The sequence below is a fragment of the Culex quinquefasciatus genome, chromosome 1 (assembly GCF_015732765.1).
Source record: "Culex quinquefasciatus strain JHB chromosome 1, VPISU_Cqui_1.0_pri_paternal, whole genome shotgun sequence".
NCBI classification, from domain to species: domain Eukaryota; kingdom Metazoa; phylum Arthropoda; class Insecta; order Diptera; family Culicidae; genus Culex; species Culex quinquefasciatus.
In genome coordinates, this window is record NC_051861.1 from 37,303,228 (window position 1) to 37,327,550 (window position 24,323).

At 38.6% G+C, this 24,323-nt stretch overlaps 2 protein-coding genes across 14 annotated transcripts in view; one reads left to right on the forward strand and one right to left on the reverse strand.

Annotated features, from left to right (window-relative positions):
• The window catches only part of LOC6035079 (tolloid-like protein 2), a 331,983-nt gene that overhangs the window by 18,025 nt on the left and 289,635 nt on the right, over window positions 1-24,323 (reverse strand). For all 13 annotated transcript variants that reach the window (XR_005277617.1, XR_005277619.1, XM_038256540.1 and 10 more), the window contains 6 exons: window positions 10,286-10,497; window positions 10,000-10,207; window positions 8,969-9,186; window positions 8,783-8,909; window positions 8,544-8,639; window positions 6,536-7,368 (listed from right to left, as the gene is read on the reverse strand). Coding sequence is in view for 11 of the 13 variants with exons in the window: in XM_038256540.1 (XP_038112468.1) it covers window positions 6,536-7,368; window positions 8,544-8,639; window positions 8,783-8,909; window positions 8,969-9,186; window positions 10,000-10,207; window positions 10,286-10,497 (1,694 nt within the window). In the remaining 2 variants the exon portion in view is untranslated. The remainder of the gene's footprint in view (window positions 1-6,535; window positions 7,369-8,543; window positions 8,640-8,782; window positions 8,910-8,968; window positions 9,187-9,999; window positions 10,208-10,285; window positions 10,498-24,323) is intronic.
• Window positions 15,765-16,249, forward strand: LOC119767623. Its single transcript, XM_038256584.1, has 2 exons — window positions 15,765-15,854; window positions 15,911-16,249. The coding sequence occupies exons 1-2, from the start codon at window positions 15,835-15,837 to the stop codon at window positions 16,212-16,214; spliced, it is 324 nt and encodes a 107-aa protein (XP_038112512.1). The 5' UTR covers window positions 15,765-15,834; the 3' UTR covers window positions 16,215-16,249.

Here is a 24,323-nt window from a genome sequence, read left to right on the forward strand (position 1 = left end):
GGACCGGTCCACCGGTGGCCGGATTTCAGGGCATTGTTTTGCAGGAGGAATCCGTTCACCGGTGGACGGATTGCCTGGTCAAGTTGACAAGAGGAACTGGTCCACCGGTGGTTGAATTTCGGGGCATTGTTTTGCAGGAGGAATCCATCTACCGGTGGAGGGATTTCAGGGTTTTGTTTTGCAGGAGGACGGATTGCTGGGCATTGTTTTGCAGGAGGAATCCGTCCACCGGTGGTCGGATTTCTGGACATTGTTTTGCAGGAGGAATCCGTCCACCGGTGGCCGGATTTCTGGACATTGTTTTGCAGGAGGAATCCGTCCACCGGTGGTCGGATTTCAGAGCATTGTTTTGCAGGAGGAATCCGTTCACCGGTGGACGGATTGCCTGGCCAAGTTGACAAGAGGAACTTGTCCACCGGTATATGGATTTCGGGGCATTGTTTTGCAGAAGGAATCGGTCCACCGGTGGCCGGATTTCAGGGCATTGTTTTGCAGGAGGAATCCGTTCACCGGTGGACGGATTGCCTGGTCAAGTTGACAAGAGGAACTGGTCCACCGGTGGTTGGATTTCGGGGCATTGTTTTGCAGGAGGAATCCATCCACCGGTGGACGGATTTCAGGGTTTTGTTTTGCAGGAGGACGGATTGCTGGGCATTGTTTTGCAGGAGGAATCCGTTCACCGGTGGACGGATTGCCTGGCCAAGTTGACAAGAGGAACTTGTCCACCGGTATATGGATTTCGGGGCATTGTTTTGCAGAAGGAATCGGTCCACCGGTGGCCGGATTTCAGGGCATTGTTTTGCAGGAGGAATCCGTTCACCGGTGGACGGATTGCCTGGTCAAGTTGACAAGAGGAACTGGTCCACCGGTGGTTGGATTTCGGGGCATTGTTTTGCAGGAGGAATCCATCCACCGGTGGACGGATTTCAGGGTTTTGTTTTGCAGGAGGACGGATTGCTGGGCATTGTTTTGCAGGAGGAATCCGTCCACCGGTGGTCGGATTTCTGGACATTGTTTTGCAGGAGGAATCCGTCCACCGGTGGTCGGATTTCAGGGCATTGTTTTGCATGAGAAATCCGTTCACCGGTGGACGGATTGCCTGGCCAAGTTGACAAGAGGAACTTGTCCACCGGTAGATGGATTTCGGGGCATTGTTTTGCAGAAGGAATCGGTCCACCGGTGGCCGGATTTCAGGGCATTGTTTTGCAGGAGGAATCCGTTCACCGGTGGACCGGTCCACCGGTGGCCGGATTTCAGGGCATTGTTTTGCAGGAGGAATCCGTTCACCGGTGGACGGATTGCCTGGTCAAGTTGACAAGAGGAACTGGTCCACCGGTGGTTGAATTTCGGGGCATTGTTTTGCAGGAGGAATCCATCTACCGGTGGAGGGATTTCAGGGTTTTGTTTTGCAGGAGGACGGATTGCTGGGCATTGTTTTGCAGGAGGAATCCGTCCACCGGTGGCCGGATTTCTGGACATTGTTTTGCAGGAGGAATCCGTCCACCGGTGGTCGGATTTCAGGGCATTGTTTTGCAGGAGGAATCCGTTCACCGGTGGACGGATTGCCTGGCCAAGTTGACAAGAGGAACTTGTCCACCGGTATATGGATTTCGGGGCATTGTTTTGCAGAAGGAATCGGTCCACCGGTGGCCGGATTTCAGGGCATTGTTTTGCAGGAGGAATCCGTTCACCGGTGGACGGATTGCCTGGTCAAGTTGACAAGAGGAACTGGTCCACCGGTGGTTGGATTTCGGGGCATTGTTTTGCAGGAGGAATCCATCCACCGGTGGACGGATTTCAGGGTTTTGTTTTGCAGGAGGACGGATTGCTGGGCATTGTTTTGCAGGAGGAATCCGTTCACCGGTGGACGGATTGCCTGGCCAAGTTGACAAGAGGAACTTGTCCACCGGTATATGGATTTCGGGGCATTGTTTTGCAGAAGGAATCGGTCCACCGGTGGCCGGATTTCAGGGCATTGTTTTGCAGGAGGAATCCGTTCACCGGTGGACGGATTGCCTGGTCAAGTTGACAAGAGGAACTGGTCCACCGGTGGTTGGATTTCGGGGCATTGTTTTGCAGGAGGAATCCATCCACCGGTGGACGGATTTCAGGGTTTTGTTTTGCAGGAGGACGGATTGCTGGGCATTGTTTTGCAGGAGGAATCCGTCCACCGGTGGTCGGATTTCTGGACATTGTTTTGCAGGAGGAATCCGTCCACCGGTGGTCGGATTTCAGGGCATTGTTTTGCATGAGAAATCCGTTCACCGGTGGACGGATTGCCTGGCCAAGTTGACAAGAGGAACTTGTCCACCGGTAGATGGATTTCGGGGCATTGTTTTGCAGAAGGAATCGGTCCACCGGTGGCCGGATTTCAGGGCATTGTTTTGCAGGAGGAATCCGTTCACCGGTGGACGGATTGCCTGGTCAAGTTGACAAGAGGAACTTGTCCACCGGTGGATGGATTTCGGGGCATTGTTTTGCAGGAGGATTCCGTGCACCGTTGGACGGATTGCTTGCCTCGATTTTGCTTAAATTTCTTAAGTTTCAAAACTTCTAAAAATCCTTAAAAAAAATTAAAATTTTCTTAAACTTTTTTAAATTTCAAAGTTTTCTAAAATTTCAAAGTTTTTAAAATTTCAAAGTTTTCTAAATTTTTATAATTTATATAAAAAAAATCTTAAATTTCTTAAATTTCTTAAATTTCTTAAATTTCTTAAATTTCTTAAATTTCTTAAATTTCTTAAATTTCTTAAATTTCTTAAATTTCTTAAATTTCTTAAATTTCTTAAATTTCTTAAATTTTCTTAAATTTCTTAAATTTCTTTAATTTCTTAAATTTCTTAAATTTCTTAAATTTCTTAAATTTCTTAAATTTCTTAAATTTCTTAAATTTCTTAAATTTCTTAAAGGAGAATGGGCAAATTTGTATGGGAGCTGGTCCAAGGATGTACACGAACGGGACCAACTTTTTTCGAAAGATCTCGCCGAGACATGAAAAAAAATCTTCTGGACCAACTCTCTAAACCCCGGGGTTCAAAAGTTACAAGTTGTTGAAGTTTGAGCATTTTGAGTTAAAATGTACAAAAAATCGAATTTTTGCTATTTCTAAAATCATTCATAAAATCTCTGTTTCATTATGGATTTCGATTTTCTTGACTTCATTCGACGCGTATCAGCAAAAACTATGAGTTCTGATATGTCTTAGCATGATTGAAACATGATTTCTCTTGTTTTTATCCGTTTGAACCGTTTGTGCAAGAGGCATCCCATAGAAACAAGTCGAAACTTCAAGGTTTTGAAACCGGATCCGACTCAGACTGCTTCAGTGAGTATGGAAGGCTTCAGTGCAATGTTGTAACAACTTATTGGGATGGTCTGAGTCATCCGAGAACTCCTTGGAGTTAAGACCGGTGAGTCTACCGTCGTAACAAGCAAGATGTCGGCGGTTTTTGACCACGGATCATACCCGCATGGCTTCAGTGAGTATGGTAGACTACTATGCTGATGTGTTGGAGTGTCCTGGGTTCTCCTAGGACTCCCTGGAGTTAAGATCTGTGGGTCTACTACCGTAACAATCCAAATGTCGACCGGTTTTGACAACGGAACATACCCGCATAGCTTCAGTGAGTGTGGTAGACTGCTTTGCTAATGTGTTAGGATGTCTTGGGTCATCCAAGGACTCCCTGGAGTTATGATCTGTAGGTCTACGGCTGTTACAAGGACTCCCTGGAATGGTCCAGAACATCCCAACATAACAACAATACAGTCTGCTATACTCACTGAATCTTTGCGGTTCCGACCTTGTAAAAAAAAGGTAGTAGACCCACAGATCTTAACTCCAGGGAGTCCTAGGAGAACCCAGGACACTCCAACACATCAGCATAGTAGTCTACCATACTCACTGAAGCCATGCGGGTATGATCCGTGGTCAAAACCGCCGACATCTTGCTTGTTACGGCGGTAGACTCACCGGTCTTAACTCCAAGGAGTTCTCGGATGACTCAGACCATCCCAATAAGTTGTTACAACATTGCACTGAAGCCTTCCATACTCACTGAAGCAGTCTGAGTCGGATCCGGTTTCAAAACCTTGAAGTTTCGACTTGTTTCTATGGGATGCCTCTTGCACAAACGGTTCAAACGGATAAAAACAAGAGAAATCATGTTTCAATCATGCTAAGACATATCAGAACTCATAGTTTTTGCTGATACGCGTCGAATGAAGTCAAGAAAATCGAAATCCATAATGAAACAGAGATTTTATGAATGATTTTAGAAATAGCAAAAATTCGATTTTTTGTGCATTTTAACTCAAAATGCTCAAACTTCAACAACTTATAACTTTTGAACCCCGGGGTTTACAGAGTTGGTCCAGAAGACTTTTTTTCATGTCTCGGCGAAATCTTCCGAAAAAAGTTGGTCCCGTTCGTGTACATCCTTGGACCAAATTTGCCCATTCTCCTTTTTTAAATTTCTTAAATTTCTTAAATTTCTTAAATTTCTTAAATTTCTTAAATTTCTTAAATTTCTTAAATTTCTTAAATTTCTTAAATTTCTTAAATTTCTTAAATTTCTTAAATTTCTTAAATTTCTTAAATTTCTTAAATTTCTTAAATTTCTTAAATTTCTTAAATTTCTTAAATTTCTTAAATTTCTTAAATTTCTTAAATTTCTTAAATTTCTTAAATTTCTTAAATTTCTTAAATTTCTTAAATTTCTTAAATTTCTTAAATTTCTTAAATTTCTTAAATTTCTTAAATTTCTTAAATTTCTTAAATTTCTTAAATTTCTTAAATTTCTTAAAATTCTAAAATTTCTTAAATTTTTTAAATTTCTTAAATTTCTTAAATTTCTTAAATTTCTTAAATTTCTTAAATTTCTTAAATTTCTTTTTTAAAAATTTATAAAATTTATAAAATTTATAAAATTTATAAAATTTATAAAATTTATAAAATTTATAAAATTTATAAAATTTATAAAATTTATAAAATTTATAAAATTTATAAAATTTATAAAATTTATAAAATTTATAAAATTTATAAAATTTATAAAATTTATAAAATTTATAAAATTTATAAAATTTATATCATTTATAAAATTTATAAAATTTATAAAATTTATAAAATTTATAAAATTTATAAAATTTATAAAATTTATAAAATTTATAAAATTTATAAAATTTATAAAATTTATAAAATTTATAAAATTTATAAAATTAATAAAATTAATAAAATTAATAAAATTTATAAAATTTATAAAATTTAAAAAAATTATAAAATTTATTAAATTTAAAAAAATTATAAAATTTATAAAATTCATAAAAATTTTAAAATTTCTATAATTTCTTTAATTTATTAAATTTTTTTAAAATTTCTAATATTTCTTTAATTTCTTTAATCCCTTAAATTTCTTATTTTTATAATTTCTTAAATTTCCTCAATTTCCTAAATTTCTAAAAATTTCTCATATTTCTTGAAGCATTTATTTTTTGAAAATTTCTTAAATTTTTTAAATAACTTAATTTTTTAAAATTCCTTAAAAGTCCACTCTATTATCTCTCAACTTTTTGCATGATTTTTCGCAACGAACATGAGGCAAAAGGTTTTATTTAATTAAATTATGCGCAAGTCTAATCATACGCCTTTTTGAAAAAGATTGATTGAACAACATCAGCTTATTTCAAAAGTTGTTCTGGAATTCCGATCGCCACGCAATGCTGCTTTGTTTACTTTGAATCTGTCATTTTCCATCCTTCGTTAACTTGCATGCAAGTGTTCCTTATTCCGGAAAGTCGATTTTAGGGTTGTGTCTAAGCTAAATGAAGTAACGCAAGCTACGAGCATCGAGTTGGTTCGATGCTCGTGCTCTCGATGTCGTTGCACAATCCATGAAAATCCAGCCATATAGGAAAATACTTTTCACTAAACAAGCACTAAAGCGTTTTACACCGCTGTTTGCCACAGCATCTGCCCAGTCACGACGTTCTAGCAGGATTCCAGCAAAAAAAAAAAAAAAAATAAAAAATACAAAGGCAGATATTCTTACAGCATTCTATCAGAAACCGGAGCAACCTTTGAAAAGGGCGGAGACGCATTTTGACAGCTGGAACTATTTTACTAGTCCTAGACAACTGGAACTATTTTACTATTCCTAGGTAACTTCCCCACAGTACTCGAAGTGTTAAACAATAGTTGGTCTCCTCAGCTACCCTTAAACACTGCGGGCACTGGTCTTGGAATTTGCAAAATATTTCCAGCTGTCAAAATGCTTATAAGCCCTTTTCAAATTTTGCGCTAGAAATGTTCCACCATTCACCATCTCTGACGATTTCGTGACCGGGTGGTGGTTTTTTATGTGAACAAAGAGCTGTCACCGCTGTCACAGAAAAATGATCTCCCTGTGAAACATGTTGGGTTGATATCGGTTGCAAAATGTTAAGGATCTGCACTAAGCAAGCTATACGACCATGTTTTTAGTTAAGTTGCTAAAAATCTAATATGGTGCAAAATGACTATAATTCTCTACAATGTACTCACTCGCCGGCTCTCCCTCGATGGCGAAGAAGTCAAAGTTGATCAGTATCTTGTAGCCGGGCCGGGCCGTGATGTACCAGTTGCAGGCCCGCGAGGCCAGCCCCTTGCCGGGCGCGTCGTAGTTGGCCGGGAAGTTCGGCGACGTCACGATGCCCGAGTCCTCGCCGGAGTAGTTCCCGCCGCAGTCGCCGAACACCGACTTGGCCGTCTCGAAGATGTAGCGCGCCTTGAAACCGCTCGCGACGTTCTCCTGGTCGGTGTGCAGCACGACGCGAATTCCGACGGCGCCGCGCGGACTCTCGACCGGTCCGGGAGCCGTGAGGCTGCAGTACCGGCCGAGAAACCGGTCCGTACCGTCCCGATACAGCACGTACATCTCCAGCCAGTCCTCGAAGCAGACGGAGGCGCCGTACGCACCGTACGTGGTGTTAGCCCCGTCCGCCTTGACCTTGAAGTGGTCGAACACGATGGTGACCTGCTCGTTCGGGGTCGCCAGGAACACGTACGAGCAGTTGGTCTCCGACGGGTAGTTGGAGGGGTACCGGGGGCTGTTGAATTCGCCCTTTTTCCGGGACGTGCTCCGGTAGGTGAAGCTGCACGTGCCGTCGGGTGCGGCCGTCCCCGGTATCTTGTACTCCGTTTCGAAGCTGTACTTGGCCTTGAAGCCGCGGCCCTGCAACTCGCCGGAGCTGAACACCATCACCAGCCGCGGGCCGTCGCTGATGACGGCGTGGGGCAGCTCGTTGCCGCACAGCTCGTGATCGAACTTATCGTACGCGTCCGCCACCTCTTGGCCCTTCAGGTAGACCTTGAGGTAGCCGTCGGTACAGTTGGAACTGCGGCAAGCGAAAACGGAACAAAGGGCATCAATTTGTGTCCGATTATGATTGTCGAGTTTGGGGGAGGGGAGAAAAACATTCAATCATCATTAGTTTTGTGCCATTTCTCACTCTCTGCGCTATTCGGTTGGTTGATAGAAACGGACAGTTCAGGAAATGAATCGCCCCTTCCGCAAACTTCCTGAAACTGTCCGCCATCGCCGTCGTGATTCATTGTCCTGCGAATCGAATCGAGTTGAGGGAGTTTTTTTTTCAAGGAGTGTCGTCCGCCCCATAAAACTTGCCCTGTCATCCAAGATGAATAGTGGGAACGTCTTTGAGATATGTCGGGTTGGAAATTACATTTCTTTTGAGTTATTCAATGTCATTGTCATAAGTTTAGTTTGGCTTTGTCGAAAATCATAAATTTCAACAGACAAAAATAAACGATCCCTCGTTTCAAATCACTCATTTTTCAGATTTGGATGATTCCACAAATTTTTTTGTTGAATCCCGAGCGAAATTTACACAAATCTGACAGATGCCCCGTTTGTTAATTTCTGAGTAAGTTAGGTTTTGTCAAATACTGAGTGATTTTGAATGTGCAAACGAGAAAGCACAATGGCAATCATCATAGAGGTAAGAAATCAAATGTTTCATTTGACATTTTGCGATTGAAAATGAGTGTTACCTCAAAATTCAATGGTATTGATTGTAGAGGCGTTTAATTGTCAAAATTGAAAATGCTTTATTTTGCCAAATTTCGTCACCTCTCGCTCACAGTTCCCAATCGTCATCCAGAGTCCAATTTCGACAAATTTATCTGCTTCCGGTTGATTAGCCGGCCATTATCGTTTCGTGCTGCCCCCAAATCGAACACGAAAGAGTCGACTCGTCGAGCCCTAATCCTAATTTATCACCTACACATCGTCCCCCTCAGACCAGCCGGTTCAAAATGGCAGGCCATTGAACTGAAATTTGCGACCAATTGTGGTGGGGGATTAGAGAGATGACAAATACTCGCTCATCATTGAGACGACTCCTCGCAGTTTTTTTTTGTACTCGTCTGTCAAGATATTATCAATTCGATTGTCGGGAAAAGGTGGGGTGAGAAATGGCACCATAACTGTCCGATGATTGAGTGATGGTAATTTGGTAGACCTAGGGAGGGGGAACGCCGATAAAATACTTACTCGCCCTTTTGCTCTCCCTTTGGAATCTCGAAAATAGAAAACTCCAGCTTTACCCGTTCGAGGTTTTGAGCGTCTTGCATACCGTAAACGAAATATCTGCAGAAAAAATGAGGGTGAAATTAGCCCTGCGTTTGACAGCTACCTCACCTCTGCATTATTCACCTTGATCCGTTTCGGCTCAAAGTGGGTGACGCTAGAGGTGGCGATCTGTCAAGTGTTGGAATTGCGTTTACACTTACCTACAAACTACTTTCGGTATATACGGAAACGGATAATTAGGCGAGTATACAAATCCGGTCGATTCTTTTTTCGATAAGATTTTCTGATCACATTCGGAGCCTCGTATATGCATTCCGTCATTTTCTCCTGCAAGAGCAAAGTTTTGTTACTTTTTAAATCTTAGAGGTTCAGTCCGCAATACTCACGAATAAAATCTAACTTAACAAAACTCTCACTAAATTCAAAAATTCCCTTAAAACCACGGTTCTGCGTGTTGGCGGTTCGTTGCAGCGTCGAAAAGTGCACGAACAGGTACTGCTCGCTCGAGTACAGCACCAGGTTCCGCTGCTGGCCGCAGTACATCCCGATCACGGCGGACGTGTTGTCCGGTCCGTCGTACACGCGGACGTAATCGAACGGACAGCTGCAAATGAGAATGCAAGAAAATGTGCGATGTCATCAGGTTGCTGTCAAGGCAGCGTAGTAGGCGGCGACAGTACTGCCAGCTTCGATAAGAGAGGTCAGCTGTCATTGGCGGATAAAAACAGGGAAACAATCGTAAAAGAAAATCGTCCTCCTTAAACCTGATGGTCTCGGCCTTAATAAACTTCAGGTCGGACCCGGAGAGTAAACAAAATACTTTGCCTGTAGTCGTTCCAAGCAGAACCACAGAGAGAAGTACAAACTCTATTAAAACTGTGGCAAACAGCTTCCCCAGATTGTGTTATTGCACAGCTGCCTCCATTCATCGTACACACAGGTGCCAGTCGACCGAGTCTGGCTGTAATTCTCTGTTTAATAAAGTTGTTGTTCTGCTCATCACAGCAGGCTGGTGACACTGGCCACTTGCCCATAGCTGGCCATGACACGTTCATTTGCCGCTTGAGCACTAAAGTTTGTACGAGTGTGTGTGTGTTTTTCAGTGTGGAAACAATAACAAACACTACTTCTCCAGTAGGGGACGACTGCTTGGATTGACAGAGCGGTGTGTGGCAAATGTTTGCCTTGCGCTCTGTTTGAGGTTTACCAGCTTTGAGAAGTTGATTGTTTTGTTCTCTTTCGAATCAAATGACTTTTGTTTGAAGTATGCAAGCCGCAGACTGTCTTAAAGTTTAAGCCAATTACGATTGAACCCAATTTAGTTCGTTCGACAGACAGATGGTTACCTTTGTCGCTCGAAAGCCTTGCGCCAATGACAGCTGCGAAACCTGGGAAACGAATGCAAGAATTTACTCACTGCGGACCACCGAAGAAGAGGTCAAAGTCGCGGAACTCGATTCGCACCCGCTGGTTCGGTTTTCCAATGAACTGATATGTGCACGACATATCTTTTGGATAGGCACCTGGATAAGTTGGTGATATAATAGCACCCGTACGTTTCTGAGCAAAATTAATTACATAGGAACATGTCGACCCAATCACTGGCTGACCAATCTCATATTCAGCTGAAAAAAAAAAGAAAAGGTTTGAGGTTATGTGGTCAATAAGTGATTGATAAGTCTCGGAACCCCGGGTCAACTCACATTCATTAATAAAGGCATATCGACCCTCGAATATATCAGGTGTTGTCGAGTTTTTATCCGTATAAAATGACAATGCAATAGCACGGTATAATGAGATGCGACGACGTGGCGGTATAGGTCCACAGTAGCGTCCGCCGAAGGGCGAGTTGATCAGTTCGGCCGGGTCGGATGACTGCACCTCGGCGTACACGTCCATGTACTCGTGGACGCAACTGGAAGTGGGCAAGAGGGGAAGAGAGAACAATAGAAAAAAGGAAAGAGTTAGTTGAGTGCACCTTTGTTGTGATATCACCTTGGATCTTGGTTGTAGACAAAGTTGAACTCAAAATAGGGTTTAACCCTTGAAACGAGTCAAACTGACAGTTCGAAAGAAATCAGTGTTGACGTACGCAAATAGTGTAAAGCTTGACATTATGGCACTCTCGGCAAACGTTAAACGTTGACAGTTTGCCCGGAAGATTCTACGATACCTCAATTCTGACAGAATTAAACTGCATTGATTCAAAGAGAATCAAAACAAATCTGCACGCACGTGCAAAATCACTCACTTTTCATCAACATGGAACCTACTCAGAAATGAGTAAAGGGAACATCTGTCAGTTTTGAGTCAATTTCACTCAAAACTGACAGATGTCCCCTTTACTTTTTCCTGAGTAGTTTCGGTTTTGAAGTTTTGACGAAAAGCGAGTGATTGTGAACAAGTCACTCGTATAAACTGTCAAAATAAAGCATGCCATTTCCAAGTTCAACTTTATCTTTAACCTTTCGGCCCATTGCAACCATTCTTAGCTACCAAACTCCCTATAAGAAAATTCTTAAATAGTGAAGACCAAGTAGTCTCCTCTTCCTTAAACCTACTGACAAGATGGCGACCCTTTCACGTGCGGGCATGCAGCTGAACCTACAAAAAGCACACATAGTAAGCTCGTAAGCGTCTACTCTAGCGCGACACATTGCATGCAAAACAACAACAACAACAACCCGGCCGCAGCGTGTATGATAACAGTAGGGGTGGGGCTGTCATTCCGAGACTAACAGGGTGACACGGTGTGAAAATTGATGGGGGATGTCAGTCCGGAGTGACCACCCCCTCGTTGAAAAAAGATGATTAATGGTTGAATTTCAGTTCTGAAAGCGGTGGGGAAGCATCGAAGATGGCGGCGGTAACGTTTTGTTGTTGTTGTTGTTGTTGCTGGGTGACGTTTGACGGACGGGGTGGGGTGATGTAGGGTTGATTAAATCTGGATCGTTTTGTTTGGCGGGGTGAAAAGCTTTTGTTGCATGATTTTTTTTTTCGGAGGAGTGAAAATGTAAATATTTACAGATGTAAGAGAAGGAAAATGGCAAGGTTAGGCAAAAAGCGAGGGTTGCTTCGTGTCTGGTGGATTAGTTTCCAGGGAGATAAACGTAGCTTGGGAACAATGACGGTTCAAGGATGACCTTGCTGGCAACACTGAAAAGTGACAGATAAGAATTATTTAAAACTAATAGAGACGCATGGTTCCTCCCAACATAACCTGCAAACGATAATTAAGATCTGAGTCCAAATAGTCAAAGAGGACAAACAACTGCTTCTAATTTCGATTCGGCCATGCTAGGACGACTCGGGTCGGAAAGTAATTGCCTCCTCCGGGGCAGAAATCCGGCACTCATTGGCCATTTTCTCCAGGATTGTTTTTTTTGTACCACCGATTGCGAATGGGAAAGAAGCTGTGGAAAACAGGGTCTCCCTGCTGTCTCTAATCGTGAATTGAAGTTGGGGCTTTTTGGAGGGGATTTTTGTTTTTTGTAGAATTGTGAAGAAAAGTGAGGGTATGGTTAATCAGTGAGGTGGGTGGATTCACTTGGGGAGTGACCTGAAGTGGCCTTTTTGAGAGCTTTAGGTATTATACAAGTAAAAGAGATTGTGTTTGGCGTCTGGTGTCGGGAATAGATAATAATTTTAATGGGATAAATGGGAGTATTAAGCGTTTTTTTTGCAAAAAATATTTAAGGCAAACATATTTAAGCTCTTGGAAACGTTCTAAAATATTTAAATTGTTGGGAAATTATCACTCAAAATTTAAATGAGAACTCAACGAATAATATGTTTTTTTATCATAGTTACACTTAAAAAATTTAAGAAAACTAAGATTAGATTTGAGAAATCTAAAACTAGTTCATCATTTACCTGGTACATAGTTATTGTCATTCTGTATTTTTCTTCAAAATTGATAATTTTTTATCATTTTTGTTTTGCATTTTGATAATTAATTTTATAAATCAGTGTTACCTGCGAAGGTAACTCAAAAGATTCACTACACGTGTGAAATTTTATTGTTTCTAGCTTTGGAAAACAAAAAGTTAATTAATTAATTTTGAAATTATCGCGAAACATTTTAATTTCTCACGTTGCAATTTCATGTGTACACTTATCTTCTTTATAAACAAACCTTTAAATGTCATGTTATTTCCAATTAATGTGTAATGTTAACGTCCGGAGATAATACTAAGATTAACGTTATAATCGAAAACGACAGAAGTGTTGTTATCGTTATCGAATTACAATATTTATTTTAACAATATTTTCACAGAATATGAAAGCTGACTTTAAAAACCTGTTTTTTATTGTTTAGTAAGTTTACAGTATAAGTAACAACACAATTTTTAAAAAATACCTTTTTTTTAAATACAACACTTCTTAATTTGCAATACGGGTATCGAATGACGTATAATTTTGTTAAAAAAATTAATCAGAGTTTTTAGCACAAAAAAAACAAAATCCAGTATTTTTGTTTTTAAAATATTGAAATATTTGTTATTTACAATAATGATATCATGGTAAGCGAAATATTGATTTATTTTCACTTCATACAGTTTCTATTTTTATGTACTGAAATTTTGATAAAATTTGCACAACATTAGAGTATTTTTTCTTTCGGAAATGCTTTAATGCCATAATTTCCAATATTATAAAACCCATATCTATTGGAAATAACTCTTAATTGTGTAAGGATTTTCATTTGCGTTGAGTGTAAAATATTACAATTTTCATAAAATACCGTACGTTATGTAAATGCTATTTTTTCATTATCTTCATTTGAGTATAGAACGATGTGTCAATTTGTCTAAATTTCCGATGCATAAGAATTTAGTTTGAAATACTAAACTGTTTACAAACTATCGTTAACTCTAATTTATTAAACATATGTTTAAAAATGCATCGTTTAATAACCACTTTGCAATTTAAAAAAATACTAGTATTTGAAAAAGAACAGTGCACAGTGAAAATTTAAAAATTATTGAAAAAGAGAATTTAGCAAAAAAAAAATCCGTACTTTACATTAAAATGTTTTATGCAAATTATGAACATTATACGATTTTCAAAAAAATGCGGTATTTTGTGATGTTTTTGTTTTATTTTACACTTAAAACTCAAAAAATCACATGATACCCATATTGTGAATAACAACAATTTTGAGTATTTTGAAATACAGAATTTTGTGAAAATGTATGTACATTAACCTCAAATCTCTGATGTACCGTAAAACGGGGTGACTTTGATAGGTTTGCAATTTTTCCGCAAATAAAGAGTACAATTAAAATACGTACGGAATGGTTTAGAATCATACTGACCGTGGCAGAGAAGTGTTCAAAGTACATCAAAAAGAACTTTTCATAAAATTTTGAAAAGTTTAAAAAGTTAGTTTACCATAGTAAGAAAATGTTGATGAAAGTCATTATTTTAAGCTTCTCAAAGTGTCATAATTTTCTCAATAAACATGATTTTGAATCGGAAAGCGGAATGGATTTTCGGATTCTTTGGAAAATTTTCCACTAGGAGAAGGTTAAATAAGTTTGTAAATAACAAATAATATGTGTTTTTGAAAAATAATTTTAAAAAATCTCCAGATTAATAGGCATTTTCAGTAGAACAAATTTTATACAAAATGTGAAAACATGTGATTCGTGCTTCGAATTCAGTATAAAATGCAATATAAATCGATAATTTTATAAACAAAACTAGCTTTAACCAATTTCAGACAAAATTCCGACTTTTTAACAATTTTACCTAAAATTTATGTGTATTTTGTTAAAAAGCTTATAAACTTAGTTAACTAATCATAAAAATTGATTTTTTTTTCTTAAAAACTATATCAGCTACTTTAGTGATGGTACATTTAACGTACAAATAAAGTTTGAACATCGTAAATATGATTTCAACAAGAAAACGTTACTTAATCCACCTTCAGGTGGTTGGTGCCTTCCTCACATTCATAAAGCCTCTAAAAAGAATATCAACACTCGATTAAATTTTAAAAAGGCCCTATCTGCATAGGAAACCCATGAGAGATAGGTTGTTTTGAAAATTTAATCTAGAATAACACTTATTTTTATCAAAATATCTGAGATCCGGCCTAAAAAACTGTATTAAAAACACTAAAGTACTTATAACTTTTGATAGGGTTGTCGGATTTTCAATCTTTTGGACTCTTTGGCAAGATCTCTTGATTACCCATCCAACGATAGGTCGCATGGTTTCGCACGTTTTCATCAAAATATGCGAGTTCCGGCCTCTAAAAAGTGTATAAATAACACTTAAGTGGTTATAACTTTTAATTGGGTTGTCAGATCTTCAACGTTTTGGGCTCGTTAAAAAAGTCTTTTTAATACCTACCTTTCTAAAAATGTATAGCATTCTTACGAAAACCACCCTTTTTACAATCTTCCAGACTTTAGTCAAAATCGTTTTTTAAGCAAAACTTTTGAAGTAATTTTTTAAAAATCATAATATTAACTAGGGTCTTGTGGGACCCCAAGGAATCGAATCAAATCGAATGAGACCAAATCGGTTCAGCCAGACCGGAGATAATCGTGTGCATAGTTTTCGGTACACGGACTTACAGACATACACACGCACATACATTTGTTCAGAATTTGATTCTGAGTCGATAAGTATACGTAAACCTACCTCATTGAGGTGAGGAAAGCAAAATGTTTGAACTTTCTACTAACATTCACCAACGTAAATTTTTAATCCAGCGAACGATCTTTTAAAATTAGAGTATTTTTTCTTTGTGTGTGCCCAATTAAATAACTTTTTTTGTTTGTATATATAGTCAAACTAAAAAGGGACGAACGTGGACGAACTCACACTCTTTACACTGAACATTACAGTTAACAAGCGTAATGTACACCAATTTCTCATCACTAATTTTATTTATTCCACGATTTTTTTTTCATTTCTGACGAAACAAAAAAATCCGTACAACCCTCATTAAATTTACTTTCATGATGTAAACTAACAGGTTAACGTTGTAAATAAACGCACAAATTACAAATAACAAATTAATTATTTTATTACGTAACTCAATAGTTACCCAATAATGAGTAAGATTATGTATAAATCATTTTTCAAAGAAATGATCTTTCGTTTAACAGTGTAACAAATATATGATCCACAGGAACGGGCGGAAAGTGAACGAATTGGAAATACGATCCAAACTGTTTTGCTGTCAGTTGTCATCATCGAACCATCGATAAACAGTTAGTGTTTGGCCATCCGGCTGATGAATTTTAGGAGTCAAAGGTAAGCAAAAAGTAGTTAATATTATGAAAGAAAATAATTATTTGAGTTTATTTCAGCGGCGGTCAGAAAATGTCATGCTCACTACGCCACTCTCATGCCGCACCTTCCAACCATGGCATCGATCAGCAGCAGCAGCTCGCCGTTTGGAACTACATCCATCGCCGGAACAACATCCGCATCCGCAGGCTGAATTGCCTGAATGCTGAGGAGGAGGTGGCCTGCGAGGAACCGACGGCGGTTGGATCGAAAATGGCCCAGTTGGTGCATTTTTTGTACGAGATCGATAGGAACCCGGAAGAGGACTTTCAGAAGATGTTGATCCTGTTTAGGAGCTTGTATTTGCATAATTGTAGGAAGTGAAAATCATGAATGCATAATAAGATGCCGAGAAAAAATATATAAAGAAAGTCGTGATTTTAGATTTCTATTCAAATAAAGTTGAAAAGTGCACGCAAGTTTGTGGTTGAAGCAACTTGATTGATTTTTACTACATATGACTGAAAAACTTGTTTAGTAGGAAATGATCAACGGAAAATCGGAACCATTGGTCAAATTGGGATAACTGTTTCTCTGTATGGCTTATCGGCGTAATACTATTGCTAGGATTATCAGATCTTCAATCTTATAGTCTCATTTGAAAGGTCTTTCAATTATCCAACTGAAGACGGGTCGCATAATGGACCCGGCCATCTTTTTCATCGAAATATTTGAGATCCGGCCTATAAAAAGCGTACAAGTAACACTAAAGTGCTCATAACTTTTGATAGGGTTATCAGATCTTTAACCTTTTGGGCTTGTTGGAAAGGCCTTTTGATTACCTATCCAACGATGGGTCGCATGATAGATCCGGACAACTTTTTCATCAAAATATTCGAGATCCGGCCTTTGAAATGTTTACAAATGACACTTAAGTGCTCATAACTTTTGATAGGGTTATCAGATCTTCAATGTTTTGGGCTCATTAGAAAGGTCTTTCAATTATCCAACTAGCAACGAGTCGCATAATGGACCCGGCCAACATTTTCATTGAAATATTTGAAATCCGGCCCCTAAAATGTGTTCAAATGACACTTAATTGCTCATAACTTTTGATAGGGTTATCAGATCTTTAACCTTTTGGGCTTGTTGGAAAGGTCTTTTGATTACCTATCTAACGATGGGTAGCATGATAGATCCGGACAACTTTTTCATCAAAATATTTGAGATCCGGCCTCTGAAATGTGTACAAATGACACTTAAGTGCTCATAACTTTTGATAGGGTTATCAGATCTTCAATGTTTTGGGCTCATTAGAAAGGTATTTCAAATACCTTTCTAAAAATGTATGATCAGACGGGGTTTCTTACAAAAACCACCCTTTTTACAATCTTTCAAACTTTAGCCAGAATCGTTTTTTTAGCATAACTTTTGAAATACTTAACAAAACTTCATAATAGTTAATATAGGTCTTGTGGGACCCTAAGACGGATCGAATGAGACCAGAACGGCCCAAATCGGTTCAGCCAGTCCGGAGATAATCGAGTGCATTTTTTTCGGTGCACGGACTTACAGACATACACACGCACAGACATTTGCTCAGAATTTGATTCTGAGTCGATAGGTATACGTGAAGGTAGGTCTACGAGGTCGAATTAAAAAGTTCATTTTTCGAGTGATTTTATAGCCTTTCCTCAGTAAGGTGAGGAAGGCAAAACTATGACTATCAAAGTCACCCCGGAATTTAAACTAAGAATTTTTAACGTAACTCTTTTTCTAAACACTATTGAAACAATTTTTTTTCCAAAATAGTGCATGGACTTTGTGTGGCCTACCCCAGTACATGTTTTAAAAATAATAATCTTGAGAAAAACCTTACCTGTTGGAAAATATTCCAAAATCAAATTGAAATCCCATCAAAGTCACCCCGGTTTACGGTAGTTGTAAATTTAAAACCGAATTTCACGTAGTCCGTATGTAAAATTTTTGATAAATTGTGAAAATTTGTGCATTTTTCTATGAAAACTCCAATTAGGTTAGAAAAATATATTAAATATGCTGCTTGATATTAGTATGTTTGAGAAAACTAAATTATTTAAAAAATACGATATTTCGTAAACATTTCTAAGTACTTATACTTTTTAACATACCACATAATAAAAAATATGTTTTTTTATAAATAGCTTTCAAAATTTCATAGAGTTAAAATTTAAATGATTGAAAATTTAATTTAAACTTATTTTTTATTGAAATTTAGAATGTATGGTTCAAAAGAAATACATGGATTTCGATTCTATGAAAACAACCACAAGAATGAAAACAACAAAGAATGTAACTTTTGTGTATTTTTTCTTAAATCTTAATTTAAAAGATTTGCTACAAGTGATCAATATTTTAAGACACGCTTTTTTTTAAAGAATTTATATTTGCCATATTAAGTTATCTTTAATAATTTTTGATCATTTTTCTGTTTAAATTTCAACTCTTGCAAAACTTTTTTTCTTCTGAATTTCGGGTTACGCTTGACATACATTGATATGTTGTTGGTTATTGAATTATAATAGCCTCAAAAGAAATTCAATCATTCGTTACCTATATCTGAGATTTTTTTTCAGATGGTCCATTAAACAAAATTTTAATTTTTGATTTTTGTGAGTTTTTGATTCAAGGTGTTATATCCGTAATTTGGCTCATATTTGGTAATAATTTATTTGCTGGGGCGGGACCAAGAGCTCATATCTGAAAATATTTTCCCCTGATTTTTATGAAATATTTTACATATTTTTTGTGGTTTTGCGAAAAGCGCAGGAAAACGTAATTTTTTGGACCACCCTATTTCGGATAGAAGCTCCCTAATCATCAAACAAAAACAATACAGGTTTTATTAGTTTGGCTGAGACACTTCCATCCCCAATTCTAGCCAATTTGTATTACCTAGCACATTTGATTTGGATCCTTCCCGTTTGACGTAGAATCGCTGATATATTTATTAAAAATCACACAAATAGCAAACAAATAAAATTTTGTTTATTGGACATTTTGTAAACAAAACTCGAGAAATGTATGTTGTTTGAATTGGCAGATTTTAACCTAAGCTCTTTGCATGACAGGTCACCTCTTCACCTCCAAACAACTAAGGCTTGCTGAAGAAGGAGAAGCAGAATGTTATTCACCGCTCAACATTCGCTTTCCATTTCCCTCTGGTAGCGCTGCATCGATGAAGGAGGTATTAGACTATAACAAACAAACAACCAAATTTGCACTGTTTGACAGTTTGTCAAACTCGCAAGCTTATTTGCAGAAACGGCCGCCTGCACACATTTTGCTTTGGTTGCGAGTTTGCCGCAAACTGTCAAACGCGACAAGTGCGAGTTTGTTTGTTTGTCGTAGTCTAATACCTCCTTGACTGACATTGAACGTCAGTACATCATTGACATTCAGTGACAGTACATGTCATTACATAGCTAAAATATCAATAGTGAATATTTGATAGAGAGATAAACAATACACAAATAAAGCAAAGAAAAGCTTAAGCAACAACAACCTAGTTTTGGATGCAACTTACATGAAATGCAAAGTTGTGGTGTGTGTGGTTGGCCTGAGCGAGTGTGAGTTAGTGCGTGGTTGCTGCATGAAATGGTGAAAATTTCATAGTACGAAATGGGCTAATGGCGAGATTAAAATGCATGATAAAGTTTTTTTCGATTCCTGGGCCCTTTATCATCAACCTGACACACACACATAGAAATTCAAAATGATTAAACCTAAACTGAACATAAACAAACTTTGTGTAAAATTCTTATGTAAAATCTGATCTTTACGATTTTCAGTTGAAAATTTTATGCGGAATGGTTTGGACTTTTGGCAAGGGACAAATGTTAATTGGGAAAATCGATTTTGAAAAATATTAAAAATGGGGGGCAGTGGATGAAACCATACGGTTTTACATAAGAATCACTATTATTCATGGGTTCCATTTCGCCCACTGTGGAGTGTCTTTTGCTGGGCGGTGGTGGAGTTTTGCGGGTGAAATGTAGAATTTTAATGGTCCCTTTGAAAGTAATTTAGAGAGTTGGTTTGTTAGTAAATGAGCAGAGCTAACCACGATTTGCACTTGCAACCAAGGGGGAACAAAGTTCTGGCACTGAGCTGTGCGTTTCACTTTGAACCATAGTTATCTTTTGAACTTGTGTGACTTCAGCTTCAGGTTTGCCCTGGAGAGCTTTTGCTGGAGTTTTCTCTGGCTAGAGTTACAGAAATTCTCTTGAACGTTTAGAAACTCGAATCACAGACAAACAGATGAAGATATCTTTTCTAAATTCATTAGTAAACGGTCAACTTGAATGGTAAAGAAACTCACCATGGCAATTTAGAATTCACCACAGCTCATTTACACGTTTTTGACAGTTACTTCAAACTGCATTCACGCACACTACCTTACATTTCGAGTGGTGCTCACATTTACAACTAGATGGCTCTAGTGATGCATTTTTGAAAATTTATGAGTTTATGTCCATTTGTCTGTGTTCTGGCCATCTTGGGTTGCCATCTTCTGAGTGGAATTCATAAAAATCTGATGTTTGGCTTGACCATCATTTGTGTAAACTCGGTTTTGATGAAACTGTGTGAGTTTAGATGTGCGTGTGGATCTATCAAATTCTACACGATCATTCAAATTAAAGATCTGCTGAGCAAAACTGTTCACGTCCCATCAGGTTAGCAAAACATCAATTTAAAAGATGAGAACAACCAACGGGAAATAATTTAGCCAGCCAAATTCAGTCCATCGTGATTCGGCGGCCCATCGTTTGCCGTGTGCCATTCCAGTGAATTTCACGGCACATTTCGTGTCATCGAGCCGCAAATTTGAATACATTAGCGACGGTTTGGGGGGTGCACAGATGTAAAAAGTAATGGATTTTATTTATTTTTTTTCAATTTAAAAAATGTTACTGTAAAACATTCTACATGCTGAGTTTAATCATTTCTTATAAAAAAAATGTAAATTTTCAGAAATTACTTACTGTTTCAAAAAGTTGTAAAGAGTCAAAATAAAAAAATAAAAATAAATTGACACAATATTGAATCTGTTAAAATAATCATTCGATTAACAATTTAACGGTTACTTCGAATATTTGAAAATTCACCATGGCTTATTTGAATTCACCAAAGTTTATTTATACGCGTTTGGCGATCAGTGCAGTGTGCGCAAAATTTGAGTTCAGAGAAACCTCTTATTACGCGGTGGCGTTACGCTTTTTATTTCGTCGATTTCTCTAAAACCATACAACATTTTTGCAAGCTTCAAAAAGCGTTTTGTAGATCAGAATAAAACCTACAAATTGCTTTAAAAAGATTGCTAAAATGTTGTATGGTTTTAGAGAAATCGAGGAAATAAAAAAGCGTAACTCCACCGCGTAAAAAGAGGTTTCACTGTACAGACAAGCATACGTAATTCTCTTCTCAATTCCATTATTTTTCAATGAACGGAATCGACGTAACACCTTATAATGTGGCCCTCTTAAACCTTGCGGTTTCGTCAACGGATCCACAGGCGTGTATCGTTCTTTTTGCGACAAGACTCCGCCTCCCGGGTCTCCTAAGTGTGAAGGTATGGGCACGGGGAGAGGGCACCGAATACCTATATTTACACTTAGAATTTTTTGCGTCCGCCCCGGGATTCGAACCGGCGACCTCTGGATTGTGAGTCCAGTGCGCGGTCCGATTGATCCACACAGGCAGACAATTATTATTATTTTTCAATTCAACTGTCAATTTGAATGATCTGAAACTTACCACGTAAATTTGAATTCTCAGCAGCCTAACTAAATTCGCTTGACAGTTGTTTTTTTTTTGTTCGATGCCACTATCCACTGCGACCAGGAATTAGATCTATTGCGGACTTGCAATTCTATTTATAGAATCACAAAGGCTTCTTCTGTTATTAGGCAGATGGGACACGCACACACGCTATTGTTGAGCGAGTGTGTCGAGCGATCCACTGCCGTAACTTCGCCGCCGAAGAGGTTTGAATGTTTTTTCAATCCTCTTTGACAATTTCAATTTGACAATTTCAATTTCTTTGACAGTTGTTTAAAACTGCTTACACGCACACCAAGGTATGTAGATTAGTAAGGTAAGGCGGGTTTTCCAGCTGTCAAAATAGTTAGAACCTGGATTTTAAATGGAATTTTTCAGAAAAGTGAAAATTTGACAATTTTCCGAGCAAATTTCACAAGATTTTTTTTTCTGTAGGGTTGTTAAACATGCCAAACTGAACCGAAAACGCGTTTAGTTGAATTTATTTTTCTGAAAAAATATTTTTGTTTCAAAAGCGTTTTCGGTTCAGTTTGGCATGCTTAAACTGACACTATTGGTGAAATTTTCCCGGAAAATGGTCAAATTTTCACTTTCTCCAAAATCTCCATATAAAATCCATGTTTCGGACTAACTATTTTGACAGTTATAAAAACCCGCCTTGCCGTATCTAATCTACATGCTTTGCACGCACACTACCTTACGTACGTCCATAACTAGATGGCTCTAGTGACCAGTGGCGATGGATCTCTGATATTTTTTTTTCCAATAATTTTATTTAGATTTTAGTGAAATGGATCTAAATTTGAGTACTTGAAAATTTGTCTCTAGATAAGTTCTTTTTAAGTATTTTTTGATGAGAGTGTAGCAACTTGTCAGTGTTGGCAGTGTTGCCAAACTTTAAAGATTATCGAGAGAAGATTGAGTCGTCAACGTTGTGACATCCCAATGTTCTGTAAAACGAGTCTTTTTTACTGTCCAAACACCTCTGCTTCTGCCCTCACTCCTAGGCATCCGAGGCTCGTGTTACTTCTGATACAGCTAATAATAATAATTTCCAAAAAATTATTCCGCACCTACCGAGGCGTGAAATTGCCACAAAAACCTCCATCAAAAGCTTCTCCCACCTCCTCCTCCCTCGCCAAATGTTTCCGGTGGGAAAATGGCCACGCAGCTTAGACACACTTGTCGAAGCTGTGCGTGTAAATCAAAATTCCACACCTTGTCCCTACAAAGCGCATTCGTAGCCTGGGTGGGGAGGAAATATCAACTTTATCGCGTCTACAACTTGTCGGCGAGCAAGCTTGACATCGATTTGGAACAGTGCTGTTAAACGTTTAAATAAACGACGTTTAACTTAACGGAATCGTTAAAAGTTAACCTAAACGTGAACGCGAACGGAGCCTACGTTGATCTTAACGAGAACGCGAACGGAACACGTTAATTAACGCCGTTAATTAACGTCGTTAATTAACGCGTTAATCCTTCTGAGGCCCTGACTTTGAAGGCCTGTATCTCCCAAACGGTAACATCTAGCGGGTTACTTCCAGTTGCATTTTACGGGCATTAACTGTGACTATGAGTTCCCGGTGAGGTTATTTGTCCAAAGTTACCACCGGTTCCGGCAACCCGGAACATCCGTCAAGCATGTTTTTTTTAAAGCTTTTGTCATTCAATCGACATTTGAGCCAATGTTATGAAACGTTGTTTGTAGTACATAGGTACACTGACTACCTTGGGTCAGTTCAGGTCATCTGTGGCCACTCCGGAACCGATTCCATGGTACCACGCAAATGGTTCCGATGATTGTGATATTCAAAAGTCGACATGTTGCTTATCAAATTTAGTGGAATGAAACTCATTAATCAGCTATTATCATGCCGGTGTCCTTTGACCCGATCGGACCACTCGGAACCGGTTACCGGAGACCGGAGGAAGTGTAGTGAGTATAGGAAAAGTCCTTTCATGCGACATATCAAACTTCATGAAATTGAAAATTATGTCCACTTAGATGCATGTCGATGCCTTATGATTCAATATGTAGATTTTTTATTTTATTCAGGAAATATACACTTTCACTTTTGTATTGGTTCCGGTTGACCAGCCTTTAAACTCCAGTGCGCTTGCAGTTTGTAGGCTACAAGATGGTACGCAGTTGGAGTCCCATTGCACTGCATCTAAGTAGGCCAAGTAGCCAGCTGAATTGTTTAGGTTTGACACTCTCATCTCGCCGGTTACCATGGAAACCCAATCAAAGAGCCAGTAGTTGCTGTTTATTACGTCAATTGTCAAATTTGCCTGATTTTTAGTTCAAGGCCTCCTAGATTGCGTTACGGAACCACTTCCGAATGTTCTGTCAATGATTTTAAAACCAGCCAACAAATACAAGTGTATAGCCACAAAGTAACACAGAGCGAGCAGTCCAAATAAATGTCATTTTATTTTTTGGCTCCATAAGGTTTGCTGGTAGCAGGCGTGCGATGTACCTGCGATGGGGGAAGCACTGTGGCCTCCAATGGCCGATTCCGGAAGGATCAACCCTGTTGACGTCAGTTTGGCCTTCATTGGTTATAATTTTCAATTTCATGAAGTTTGATATGTCGCATGACAGGACTTTTCCTATACTCACTACACTTCCTCCAGTCACCGGTAACCGGTTCCGGATTGGTCCGATCG